General features: G+C 28.7%; 1 protein-coding gene across 3 annotated transcripts in view; it reads left to right on the top strand.

The window, feature by feature from the left end:
• The window catches only part of LOC107453573 (neuroligin-4, X-linked-like), a 53951-nt gene that overhangs the window by 24444 nt on the left and 15978 nt on the right, over positions 1–13529 (top strand). For all 3 annotated transcript variants that reach the window (XR_011636167.1, XR_011636168.1, XM_071177679.1), the window contains exons 2-5: positions 4945–5094; positions 6200–6385; positions 7217–7647; positions 8942–9345. Coding sequence is in view for 1 of the 3 variants with exons in the window: in XM_071177679.1 (XP_071033780.1) it covers positions 4945–5094; positions 6200–6385; positions 7217–7647; positions 8942–9345 (1171 nt within the window). In the remaining 2 variants the exon portion in view is untranslated. The remainder of the gene's footprint in view (positions 1–4944; positions 5095–6199; positions 6386–7216; positions 7648–8941; positions 9346–13529) is intronic.

The following is a 13529-nucleotide window of genomic DNA, read 5'->3' as shown; positions in this document are numbered from 1 at the left end:
TGATTATTAATTATGGAAGTAATTTAGAAGATTTATTATTTTTTTTTAAAAAAATACAATACTAGAGGCTAAAGAGCAAGGAAATATTTAGATTATTATTATTTAGAAGAATGGCACTCTTTATTATAAAAAAATATACTTAAAATTCTAGTAATAAATATTACAATGAATACAACAGGTTCAGTTCACAATTATCACAAGATTGATAGTCACGCCTATATCATTTCTTACTTCTGAAAAGGTGTCACTGAAAAAACTATTCTATTAAGATAAATCCCTAGAACTTAGTAACTGAGAAATAATTAAATTCATTCCCTTAAATGCTGCTATGAAAGTAATTCAGAAGAGTTTTTTTAATTTTTTAAAAAAATACAATGCTAGGAACTAAAGAAGAAGGAAAATATTTAGATTATTATTGTTCAAAAAAAATTTGCTGCATTTATTAAAAAAATATACTTATAATTCTGATAAAAAATATTACAATGTATACAATTGATTCCCTTTACATTTATCACGATTTATAGTCACGCCTTTAAATTTTTTCATATCTGAAACGATGTCACTGAGAAACACTTTGCTATAAAGTTAAATCTTTACAAAATTAGTAATTTAGAAATGGTTAAATTTATTTGGGTAATGCTGCACTGAAAGTAATTTAGAAGATTTTTAAATTTTTGAAAAAAAATTTTTAATACTAGACGATAAAAAACAAGGAAAATATGTGAAGTATTATTTAAAAAAAATTTCACTCTTTTCTATAAAAATATACTAATAATCATTTCAGCGAATACAAAAGATTCCCTTCACAATTATCAAATGAATGATAGTCACGCCTATACCGATTCTTACTTCTGAAACGATGTCACTGCGATAAATTTTTCTATTAAGATAAATCTCTAGAAACTAGTATATTAAAAATGATTAAATTCATTTACGTAATGCTGCTATGAAAGTAATTATTCCAAGTAGAAGGTTTTTTATTTATTTTTGAAAAAATACGATGCTAGGATCTAAAGAAGAATTAAAATATTTAGATTATTATTATTTATAAAAATTGGCTGTATTTTCTAAAGTATACTTAAAATTCTAATAATAAATATTACAATGAATACAATCGATTATCTTTACAATTATTACAAGATTGAGAGTCACGTCCACTACATTTCTTACTTCTGAAAAGATGTCACTGAGAAAAATTTAGCCGTAAAGATAAATCCCAAGAAAATTAGTAATTTAGAAATGCTTAAGTTCATTTGCGTAATGCTGCACTGAAAGTAATTTAGGAGATGATATCAGAAATGGAAGGCTGATCTAAGGAAATAAGATTCTCTTTAGGATGTTTTAAGGACGGATCAATGAAAGTGTGAACTTAATAGTAAGGCGTCCATTAAAACAAGAGTGCGATTGTGCCAGAAAGGAAATAGTAATTGCTGATGCGATTTATCCAGCTTTGGGTGATGGAGATAAAAGCTCGCAAGTCTTTAAGAAAGTTAATGACTGAATAGTCAATATAAACAAGAATATTTGTTTGCTCAGTAATTTAGCATAATCAGGAATATTCGAATTGCTTTGACGTTAATTGCGAAGGCGCTAAAAGCAAAAATTAGGTTACTTTATACTAATGTTTAGAGAAGGAATTAAATTCGATAGCATTAGATTTTTATAGCTCTTTTTATTAAGAGGAATGTTTTTTTTCCGGAAAATGGCTTAATCATTCTAATTACTATTTCCTGTCATTCAGGCAGATAGGTTGATCGATTTAATAGTTAAATTATGTAAATCATTTAATAAAATGCATTACTTGATTTCTTAAATATATGTACGGAAAAAAATGTCTGGCAAAATTATCTTACTGTATGGTAATGACATTTATGGTAAAACAAATCATAATTCTGGTTAATGGAACCAAAATAAGCGATATTTAAACTATTTATTTGGTAACTTTTCGTTCATATGGTAATGATTTACCAGAATTCCGGATTTTAAAGTTTTAGTGTTTAATACCTCGCATTTAGTAAAAAATACAAAATTGAAAAGCAAATTTATCTGAATAAATGATTTCTATGCCATGTTTTGAAATATCATGACAAAATTACCACATTTAACAAATTTTATCTCATTTTGTTAAACCATGTTTAATTGTTAATTTTACTAAAAGCATTACCAGAGCACTTCGGTAAAAATCAAGGAGCTTTTTGGTGATCCCATAGAGCCATAAATATGGTAAATTCTACCGTATTCTAAAAGTTTTGGCCGAACTTTTCTTTTCTCAGCATAGTGTACATATTTTTTTAAAGTTTTTATGCTCTAAGTCCGTATTTATGCACTAAGTATATGAAGTAAAGTTAGATAAACGAGGTCGATACAAAAAATATTCAATATTTTAAAATAGCTTGCTTACGTTCAATTATTTTATTAATGTTCTTGATATTACCATCTTGGTCCATAATATTAACAAAAAATAATACTCTGAAAATGTGAAATGCATAAAAAAATTCATGCAATAAAAATTTAAGCTTATAAATGTTTTTTATCCCAAGTTCTTACCAAATTTTTCCACTTTAACAAATTTTGAAAAATATTATAATATTATATTTTATTGTTAATTTAACTTTGGTAGAAGTTATCGGGCTCCTTATTGTTCCCATAGACCCTGAAAAACACCAAATTTTACCATATTCTGGTAGTTTTGACCATACTTTTTCTTCCCCGAGTGACACAACACATTATTCCCTTAGCTATTATTATTTAACTGTATCATTCAGATTCAACTTTAAATATGTTATTTTTATGTAAATTTATATGTAGATTTTTATACGTAAATGCTAACATTTAATTACAGTAAGGCGTCCATTAAACAAGAGTTCAGCTTCACTAGAAATGAAATAGAAATTATTGATAAAATTTGTATTAGAGATTATTAGAGATAGAAATAAGAGCTAGCAAGTTTTTTTAAGGAAGATAATGAGGCAGCCTTATGAACAAGATTATAAGACATATTTGCTCTGCAATATTTTCAGAATATTCGATTGTATAAATCATTTACTAAAGTTTATAATTAATATTTCAACTCACTCTTGTGGGTTAGTTAATAATAGTTAATTTATGTAAATTATATGCTAAAATGCACTGCTTGATTTTTTTAACAACCTCAGGCGATGGCTTGAACCTTTAACTCCATTTTGAAACGCATTATGTTGGAAAAAAAATGTAATATGTGTCATTCTTACGAAATCCGTGATTTTTAATAATGTACAGAAAGTCTTTAAAATTATATCTATCTTTTGAAAACTCATTTGAAAGAAAACAGAAGAAAATAGAAATTTGCTGAGTTCTGCATAAGGAAACAGAACAATTTATTTTCCCCGAATTTAAACATTAGAGGCGCTATTTTATAGAATGAAATGGGAGCTGTTAATTCGAAAATCGTAAAACACTGTCTTCTGAAGGTTACCAGACAATTTACACTAAAATATTTCATCTTATGTATAATGATTTTTTTCCTCATTCTAAACAATGTTGTTATTGCAGAACACTCACTTTTCGAAACAAAATAAAAATAAGTAATTGACTAGGAATATTTATTGTGGTTCATAATTAAACACTGATAGATCGGGAAATAGCTAAAGATTGATAATGGAAAAATCATTCCTGTTTTACTCACAGTTTTATTTAAAACCAAATTACCTCAACAGTCAGAAAATTGATAGTTCGTGATTTCTACAGAATATGTTATTTAATACGCTATAAAAGCTACTAAGGTAGCATAAAATGAAAAACTTTATAAGATTTTTTTTAAGATTTCAGAGGAAGAGTCTAAAAAAAAAACTTCTTCCTGATGGTAATCACCACAGAAACGAATAGCTGTTCCCGATTATGCTATTTTCAGGTTTTGGTTCATTAACTGAATACGTGAATCTATAGCTTTTCGTGCACAATTATCGAACCAGGCAAGAACCTAGATTGCTAAACTACTTCTACCCCTTTGCCTTGAAAAGGTGCCTCTCAAGCCTACCACTCCAAATATTAAAATGCTTACATCTTAATATTTAAGGACCATTTTATTTAATATTTTCGTGACATTATATGGTAAGTGTGCAAACAATAAGTTTTTTCTTATAAACTTTTAGTTGTTGCGTCTATTTCTATAACCATTAAAAAAAAGAGCAATTTTTCTTTCGTACCAGTGTATTTATTTTGGAATTACAGTAGCATATTGAACAATCAATGTATCATAAATTATAATAATATATCATAATATCGTTAAATATCGCAATGTCGTATGATATCATTAATCTTCTATACATGAGACTATCCCAATACTCCTTTGTATTCCTTGCTGACTCTTTTTCATTGCATGATAGCATTGAATTTATCAATTTATGCGAGTAGCAAGTAACGCTCTTTGCTCCGGTTTTGCAGAAGGCATATGTAAGTTATAATGTTCATTGTTTTATAACTGTTTTTATTAAATATGTAATTTATGTTGACAATTCACTAACTCAAAAAGGAAGTGTTTTATGTAACCTGCACAAAAAAAATATTGCGAGAATCAAATTCGAAGTAAGACTTATGTAGTTTTCAAGCTAATGAAATCAGCTAATAACGGAACAGAATTAGATGTCGCGCGGTGCGTCACAAATCGTTTATCCAATAATGAAACTATGTAGCAATTAAATGTAGGGCTAAGCAGAATTTAAATTTTATTTTAACTACTTATACTGTTGAGCTCTATTACTAAAAATATTCTTTGATTTTTAGAGTTTAGCAAAGAAAATTAATTGAAATGCGAAATTGCTTCAATTATACGAGTATTTTGATTAACGGAAGTAAGTCCATTCGTAATTACTTTGTTTAGTAGAGGACTTACTGTAAAATGAATTTTCTATTAATGTAGGCAATGCATACAAATTTAAATGCTTGATAAATTGCTATTTCTTTCAGTTGGAAGACAAATTCTGCAATTGCCAGTCATGGTTTACATACACGGAGAGTCCTACGAGTGGAATGCCGGGAATCCTTACGATGGGCGTGTTCTATCCAGCTATGGAAACGTTATTGTAGTTACCATCAATTACAGGCTAGGAATTTTGGGTTGGTAATATGCTTCATAAATATTTTGTGAATTATTTTTACTGCTAACTACAATTGTTAGACGACTAGGCACATTTAATAAGGATTGTAGATTAGATCAGAAACACGTAACAGCTAATGTGCTTTGTAAATGTACATTTACAAATCACATTAGCTATAGACTAGAAATGCAAAGTGCAAACTTTTCTAGAAATCTTTTAAAAAACTTTCCATTCCATACCCTAACTATCCTAGAAACCTATTTTTCATAACAGCAAGACCTCGAACACGACACCTCAAGGATATGAAGATATGTCCAGACAAGAGCACCGGATACTAATCCATATGCAGATCTTGCCCACTAATCCAATTAACACCAGAACATCTTTTCGACTGCCAGGCTATTCTGGCTACACTATTTAAACTCTGCCCACTCGTGTGTCACTAGTTACAGTGGTCACTTCAGATCTTTAAAATATTCAGGTGGTTTGATACCTGCGCCATGTGCTATAATGAACAGGAGTCCCCTGACCAGAACCTTGCTTGCCTGTGGCTTACGAGACTAGATATATCGAACAATCCAGTGATGTTATTGGACATTTTTAGGGTGCACAAAATCATGGACCTGATTTAGCCCTGCTGATCTTGGGGATGTATAACAACAACAACTAGGCTCACCACTAGAGGACATCTTATACAGATGCCAGAACTAGCATAACTCACCCTCCGAACTTTTGGAGATATTTAGCACTGATATAGACAAGACATCAAAAGCTACTAGAAATTCATTTCAGGCAATAATAAATTTCATGAAGAGAGTAAGAATGATATTTATCGTCCCTATTAATTGTATGCTTGATACTTGCAGTGACGCGTTTCATAAAAGTTATAATTAAAAAAAATTGAACATTTGTTGAAAGTTAATAATAAAATTGAAAAAATAATTGAAAGTCTCAAGTTATTTTAATTCCCGAAGGAATTTTAATTTTATTTCAAATAACTTTTTTTTTGTGCTTTAGGAATATTAACTAAAAAAATTTAGTTGTAGAAAATAGAATTTACCAATATCAAATTTCAATATTCAGAAACAAACTATTTACTATGCATATTATTTGCTCTCTTTCAGGTTTTTTACCAGCTCTTGATCGTTCTGCAAGGGGAAATTATGGTTTAATGGACCAAGTAGCTGCTTTACATTGGGTACAAGACAATATTGCTGAGTTCGGCGGAGATCCTAACAACGTCACAGCATTTGGACAAGGACATGGAGCTGCCTGTATTAATTTACTTATGCTTTCACCCATGGCGAAAGGTAAAAGAAAATAAAGGGGTAACGATGTATAAATTGCCCATTGCGAGAAATGATTTATTTGATATTTACGGTTTTCAATTCGAAAAGTGGTCAAACATAAAGCAATGCTACTTTACCACTGACTTGGAAAATAATAATTATTATTGCTATTACGATTATATATTATTATTATATATTATTATTATATATTATTATTACATATTATTATTATATATTATTATTGCTATTACGATTATATATTATTATTATATATTATTATTATATATTATTATTAATAATAATAATAATAATATTACGATTCTTGATTCCTTCCTTTTTTGGACAGGTTTTATGAAAATAATTCAAAGTAGCCAATTTCCTTAACATGTTAGTAGACAAATCCATACTTCAAATAAAAGTGATAATTTAATCATCAAAAGCTAGAATAATGCATACTAAAGAACTGTAATCTTTATTTACTAAAATGCGTAATTATTATTTTTTAATATTGTGTCAATAATGGATTAGTGTTGGAGAAAGTTTGTATAATTCGAAATCTCTTTATTTTCATTATAACTAATGCACATTACAAGTTAAAAAAATTATTTCATTTTCTTTTTCAACTTTTGAGATCAGGCCCTCAAACCATTAAAATTGAGTCTGGTAAGCGAACATGAGATAATTAAATAAAAAATTATGCAGGATTTTTTTCTCACTATACTGTATTTATAACTGTATTCATAACTGTATTATTGTATTCAAAACATAGCAGATTGAAAAAATAAGTAAAGAATATTCTCTTAGATTTAAAATAAGCCATTTTGTATAATATTTGATTAATTGTTCTATTAGGTCTGTTTCATAGAGCAATTCTCCAAAGTGGTTCCGCCTTGTGTCCATGGGCTATTGCAAAAGATGCAATTGCTCATACTCAAAGACTTGCCAAATATCTTCTCTGTCCAATACACGAGAGCATGGCTCTCATCGAGTGCCTTCGGAAAAGAAGTCTGGAAGACATTATGTCAGTCATGATGCCATACCCAGACCATTTAAGTGCCTTCGGACCAACAATTGATGGAATCGTTATAACACGTGATCCCCTATATCTAATGCAGTCAAAGCCAGAGCTCTTTCTCAGTTATGATTTGATATTTGGTGTAACTAAAGTAGAATCTTATTTCACGTTCTCATCATCTGAAGAACTCAGAGGAATCACTTTTCATAGAAGAGACAGGATTTTAAGGACACTAGTCAGGAATCTATATACGTATCATTTACATCAGGTAATTTATATAAAATGCACTCATATAAATCATATGCTTTCCATTGTGTGTTACTGTTTTATATTTTAATGCAGTGACAATAAATGGGTATTCCAAACTGCATACGAAATTTGTATACTTTTAAAGTTTTACAATTCTTCTTAACTGCTTCAGCTACATAAAATGACGCAAGGGAGTAATAATAATTCCTTTCAAGCAAATTCGAAATATTTGTTAGCAATAATGTTCCCAGAAATACTGAAACAAATTTCTGTTTTATGTAAATACTTAGAACTTAACTTTCAGATGGAAAATAAATTCCACACGCAGTAACTATTTTCAAGAATATATAGACCGGAACTAATTCTGAATTACAATTTTATTAGTAAGAAACCTATTCAAACGCTAAATATTTGAAATGGAATATTATGGTTCCCATAAAGCACGTTGTTTATTCACTTAAATCTCACATATATTTTCACAAAAATAGTACACTTTAATGCATCAACTTTATTGGAAAAAAATAAGAAAAAATATACTGCTTAAAAAAAGGGATATTTTTATTGAATGAAGTTCATTAAAAAAATCATTTCCTATTAGTTTTTAATTTACTAATTTGAAATGAAATAAAGTATAAAAATGAAAAACATATGCTTTTCCTAAGTTTTTTTTTCTGATGTTTGTTAAATTATTTAAAAGAGATTTATTACATTTTAAACAGAATTTGTTTTCTCAAGTACGATAAAAAGCAAATTTATATTCTAGAAATAAAAGTTAACTGCCAATATTATGGGTAGAACATTCTATTATTCTATACGGAACATAACTAGGGCCGTGGTAGCCCAGTGGTTTGAGAATAATACAATATAAAGTGTTCAAAAAATCTATGGAATCGAAGGTCATGTAATCGGTCGCCTAACAGTACAATGGGTACAGGGATCTGGAAAATATTCCTTCCCCCTTCAGATCTACGTCTAAATTGAGGAGGTGGCCTCACGAATGAGTGGTGCTGCATGATGGAGCTGAATGGTGCTGCAATTAATGGGGTTCTGAGCTAAGACGCTTTATCAGCATTGTGGTGCTCTTTTGTCAAACAAAAGAAAAGATAATTTAATTTTCAAACGACTGGCGAGTTTGGCTTGTCCTAGTGACATTAGAAGCAACAACAACAGAAAATAACTGGTAGTAATAAAATACAATGTAAAAGAACTAACACAACCATCATACTCATTAATTTTAAATAAAATAAAAACTTATTTCTGTTATTTTTATTTTTAGTTTATTTTCTTACTCTATTTTTTTTCCTAAATTTTAGATTTTCTTGACCATTATTAATGAATACATGGACTGGTCCATGCCACACCATCATGGCACTGACATATTTAGAAGTGCTGTTGAAGCTTTGAGTGACGCTACAGTTGTTTCACCTATTATCAAAATGGGAATTTTTCACAGCAATCCAAAATCTACAGCCAGCTCCTCACTCTATAAGACTTTGTTTTTCTTACCGAAAAAGACGTTTTTCTATGTATTTGCTCATCAAACAGAAGAAGGAGATTATTTATCAAGACTAGGTTGCGTCACAGGAGAAGAGTTGGCGTACATTTTTGGAGCTCCTTTAGTGGGATCTCTTGCTCATTTTTCTACTAATTTTACAGCTGAGGAAGTATCTTTGGCAGAAATGACCATTATGAGATGGACAAATTTTGTTAAATATGGGTATGGTGCTATTTTTCTTAAACTTTTAGTTTAAGTAACATGTTATGTTAAGTATATGGACAAAAAAAGATAGGAAAAGTATTAAATTGATAGTGTAAAATAAAATAGCCTCAGTTTAAAAGTAACAAAGTTTATATTTTCATCTTCACGTGCACTATAATAGTTTGTATATTTGCGGCATTTTACTGTTCATTCTCGCACTGCGAAAAAATGAAAAAAAAGAAAAACTATGATCAAAACTACCGGAATATGGTAAAATTTGCGGTGTTTCGCTCCATGAAATTACAAAAAATACTCGATAATTCTTATTGAAGCATTTTATTAAGGATTTTGGTAAAATTCATGCAAATATGGTGTTATAATATATGATAAAATTTGGGAAATGCGGTAAAATTCGGTAATTTTATCATGATACTTTAGTGCGTGGCATAAAAACCATTTATTCGGTTAAATTTATTTTTCAGTTTAGTATTTTTCGTGAAATGTATGGTAATAAGAACAAAAATTTTGAAAACTCATTATCATACAGTACGGTAACTTAACAAGAATTTCTTTCTTCGTGTGCTGAACGGATGGTAAATGTCAAATGGTGCTACCAAAGGAACCGCGATTGCTACAGATTTACTTTCCAACAAGTTCAGAAAGATAGCTACGTTTTACTTTCTATCCATTTTAATCTAACCCTAGACATGTGGTAGGCACGTACTTTATTTGCGTCACACTAGAGCTGCACAATGGGCTATTGGAGACAGTTTGGTAAACATCCCTGAGGATAATCTGAACACATGCCATCACAATTTTGATACACTGCAAATGGAATGGCTCCTCCGCTTTGGTAGTCCAATAACCTGCGTGTGAAGTTGAGCACTTTACGGTAGAACAGTTTAACGATGACCGATACCACGCACCCTTGGTCTCTACGCAGGCTGATCAAAGTGGTCACCCACCTGCTTGATGAGCTCAGCCAATGATGCTTAACTTCGGTGTTCAATTGAGACCCATTTTCTTACAATCAGTCCATTGCAGGATCCATAGATATGTACTGGTTAATTGCGATACTGATAATCTATGATACGTACTGCTGAACTGTGAAACAGTAAATTTATTCAGCACAATATTATGATCAAACGAGAACTTCACATTTTAACATTTGCACAGTGTTATTTTTATTAACACAGTTCTCAATATAATTCTATTGAATTTTAACTTGAAGAAATTTACTAAGATTTTTAAAATAAAATTTAAGTTTAGAAAAGATGCAAATAAAAATGAGAAATTACATCGGTATATTCTAAATTAAATACTCAACTAAAATTTAACGTAAAGCTAGAGCATATATGAATAGTAAATGTGAAATCATATCGTCGAGTATCATATCGGCGAGGTATGAATAAAATTCATGGCTTTGAAGGTTTAAATAAAAAGACGGTATAAATAAAAGGTATAAATAAAAAGAAGACATAAATAAGAAGGTATAAAAATTGATACTGGTATAAATAAATTAAAAAAGTCCTTTTGCAACAAGTTAAGAAAGATAGTTATGTTTAACAGGCCGTTCAATTTAATGTAACCTCAGAATGATATAGTCAAGTCAACTGGTGATTACAGTAAACTCTTTGCGCACAATATTACGAACAAACAAGAACTAAATATTTTAATAGTTACGCGGTGTAATCGGATTAGCATAGTTCTCAACCTAATTCAACTGATATAACTTAACAAAATAATTATGATTAATAAAATAAAATAATTTAGAAAGTTGGAAACACAAATCATGAAGTAAACGAGGAATATTTAGAGATATGAATGTTAGCAAAATACCATTTAATCAGGGGACACACTGTCTCCCAACATACAGGAGCCTTTCTGTTGTCAGTGGTAGTACCAAAAACTGACTAAGGCCCCATAATGGATAAGCTAAATAAGCAAAAGCAATTAAAAAATCAAAAATTGAAATATAAATGCAATGAAAAATTAATTACATACAAACACAATTCAAAAGGACACAGAGAAAGACATAATAATGAAATGCCCTTATATTAGAAAAATAAATAAAGATAATGTTAGTTCGAAAAACCAAATCAAAATAAAATATAAATTACCAAATATTTAAAAAAAATCTTTAGAAATATATTCAAGTGCTGACCTCCTTCAAAAATTTTAAAAAATAAAGCAAAAACTTTCAATAAGTAAAAATTTAAGGAAAGTGCTGCCATCTATGAGCTTCAGGAACAAAAAATCTTATACTTCACCACATAGACCTATTAATCCTTGTTTCAATATCGGCCGAATTATTTGAACGTCTTTAAAATACTTTCAATTAAAAAATTATAATTACAGTAATTGAAAGAAAAAATATTATTCTCCAATGTAATTTTGAAATTCCCAATACCTGAAAGAAAATTGTTTTATTATTATAAATAATTAAACTTAAAATCTCTTCTTTCTTTGTTGTCTCATGTTGGCAAACAATGTGTCCCCTGATGAAGTGTTGTTTTGCTAACATACATATCTTTAAATATTTTTCGCTTTCTGCTTGATTTGTTTTCCTAACTATCTAAATTATTGAAATAAGGCAAATTTGATTTTAGCTGCTTTTACCGCTTTTCCATATTGACTTATTATTTTAAATGTTATTTTCCTTTTTTGTCCTTTTCTGAATTTGAGTAAGTAATTTTCATTCCTTGATTAGATAATAAATTAAAATCCAAGTCTAGAAAAGATGTAAATAAAAATGAGAAATCGTATCGATATGTTTCAACTTAAATAACGAAAATTAAATGTAAATCCAGATGCAGATAAAAAAAAAAGTACAATCATAAGGGGGATTTTTAACTTGAAGATACGAAATATATTCACGGCTTTGAAGGTATAAATAAAAATATGGTATAAAAAAGAAGGCTTAAATAAAATGTCGGAAGAATAAAACGGTATAAAAATTCAAACAAGTATAAATAAATAAAGAAAATAAACTATTCATTAATCAATTTCCTAATTTAAATCTATTTAGAAGAAATTCCCTTTTTGGCATTAAAATTCTATTTGTAAATCGAGTTCTATATCATGCGTGCATTCTAATATCTGCGAAGAAAAGAAAATGGGATTTAATTATCGCACTAAATGGTGTTAAATTAATTTTAAATTTCGAACTTAGTTAATTAAATTATTTTTTACTATACATTAACAGTAAGAAATTAATTGCACTAAACAAAAGTGAATAAATTAGTTTTGAAAAAAAAAGATTACTTTTTTTGTCAGTAATCCCCTATATAATTCTTTCTATAGAAATGTGAGTATTTTTCTATTTAATTAAATTGGGTAGAAATAAAAGTTAATTTAGATTTCAGTTAACTTAATTAAGCAACTCACGAAATCAAGTATTTCTTTGAACATTTTGATAACCCATAAAGTAGTTTTAAATTGATTGAAAATAAGAAATGAAGTTTTACTTAATAACTTGAATACTAAAGTTTTTATCAGAAGTTAATATTTTTTTCATTTCTTTTGTTGTGTTAATGCTCTTCAAATGTTTATTTAATAACAGGTGATCAAAATATCAAGACTACTTGAAAATGGAGAAAAAATGCATTATCACAATATTTTTTATTATATTTATAAAAAAAAATGTCTTATCATCGAAGAATTTTGAAGAAAAAAAATATACACAAATGTTATCAGTGAAAAAATGACGAACTCTGAGAAAGTTCCAGAAATCAGTTTTTCAACCTCATTTGTGATTCAACTCAGCGTGTTGATGACAACAGTTTTTTTTCCTGAATATATATAAAAATATTTTTCAAAGTTGATATCAATAAATATATCAGCGAAACAAAAAAAATATCCTTCTTTAAAACTCAGCAAATGTTGCGATCGTTAAGGATAACCAACGAAAAAGAAAAGACATGTCAAAAACAGCTTTAGGCGTTATCATGTTTTTTTAAATTTATTTTTCAGACGCTACCGAATATGCCAATGTCTTCCGAATTTTTCAGAAATTTCTAATTTCAAGTTATGTATTGACAAAAAACCAGGTATAAAAAATACATTAATTAATTAAATAAATTTACACTCTAAAATATAAAAGTTTCTAACAGTCGTATGAAGTTACATAAATTTCACATATTTTTAGTAATTTTTATAGGACGGCACAATAATTAATATTCACACTAATGACGAAAGAAATC

This window comes from Parasteatoda tepidariorum, chromosome 2, assembly GCF_043381705.1.
Source record: "Parasteatoda tepidariorum isolate YZ-2023 chromosome 2, CAS_Ptep_4.0, whole genome shotgun sequence".
Lineage (NCBI taxonomy): Eukaryota > Metazoa > Arthropoda > Arachnida > Araneae > Theridiidae > Parasteatoda > Parasteatoda tepidariorum.
The sequence above is the reverse complement of the archived record's forward strand: the minus strand, read 5'-3'. Positions and strand labels throughout refer to the sequence as shown.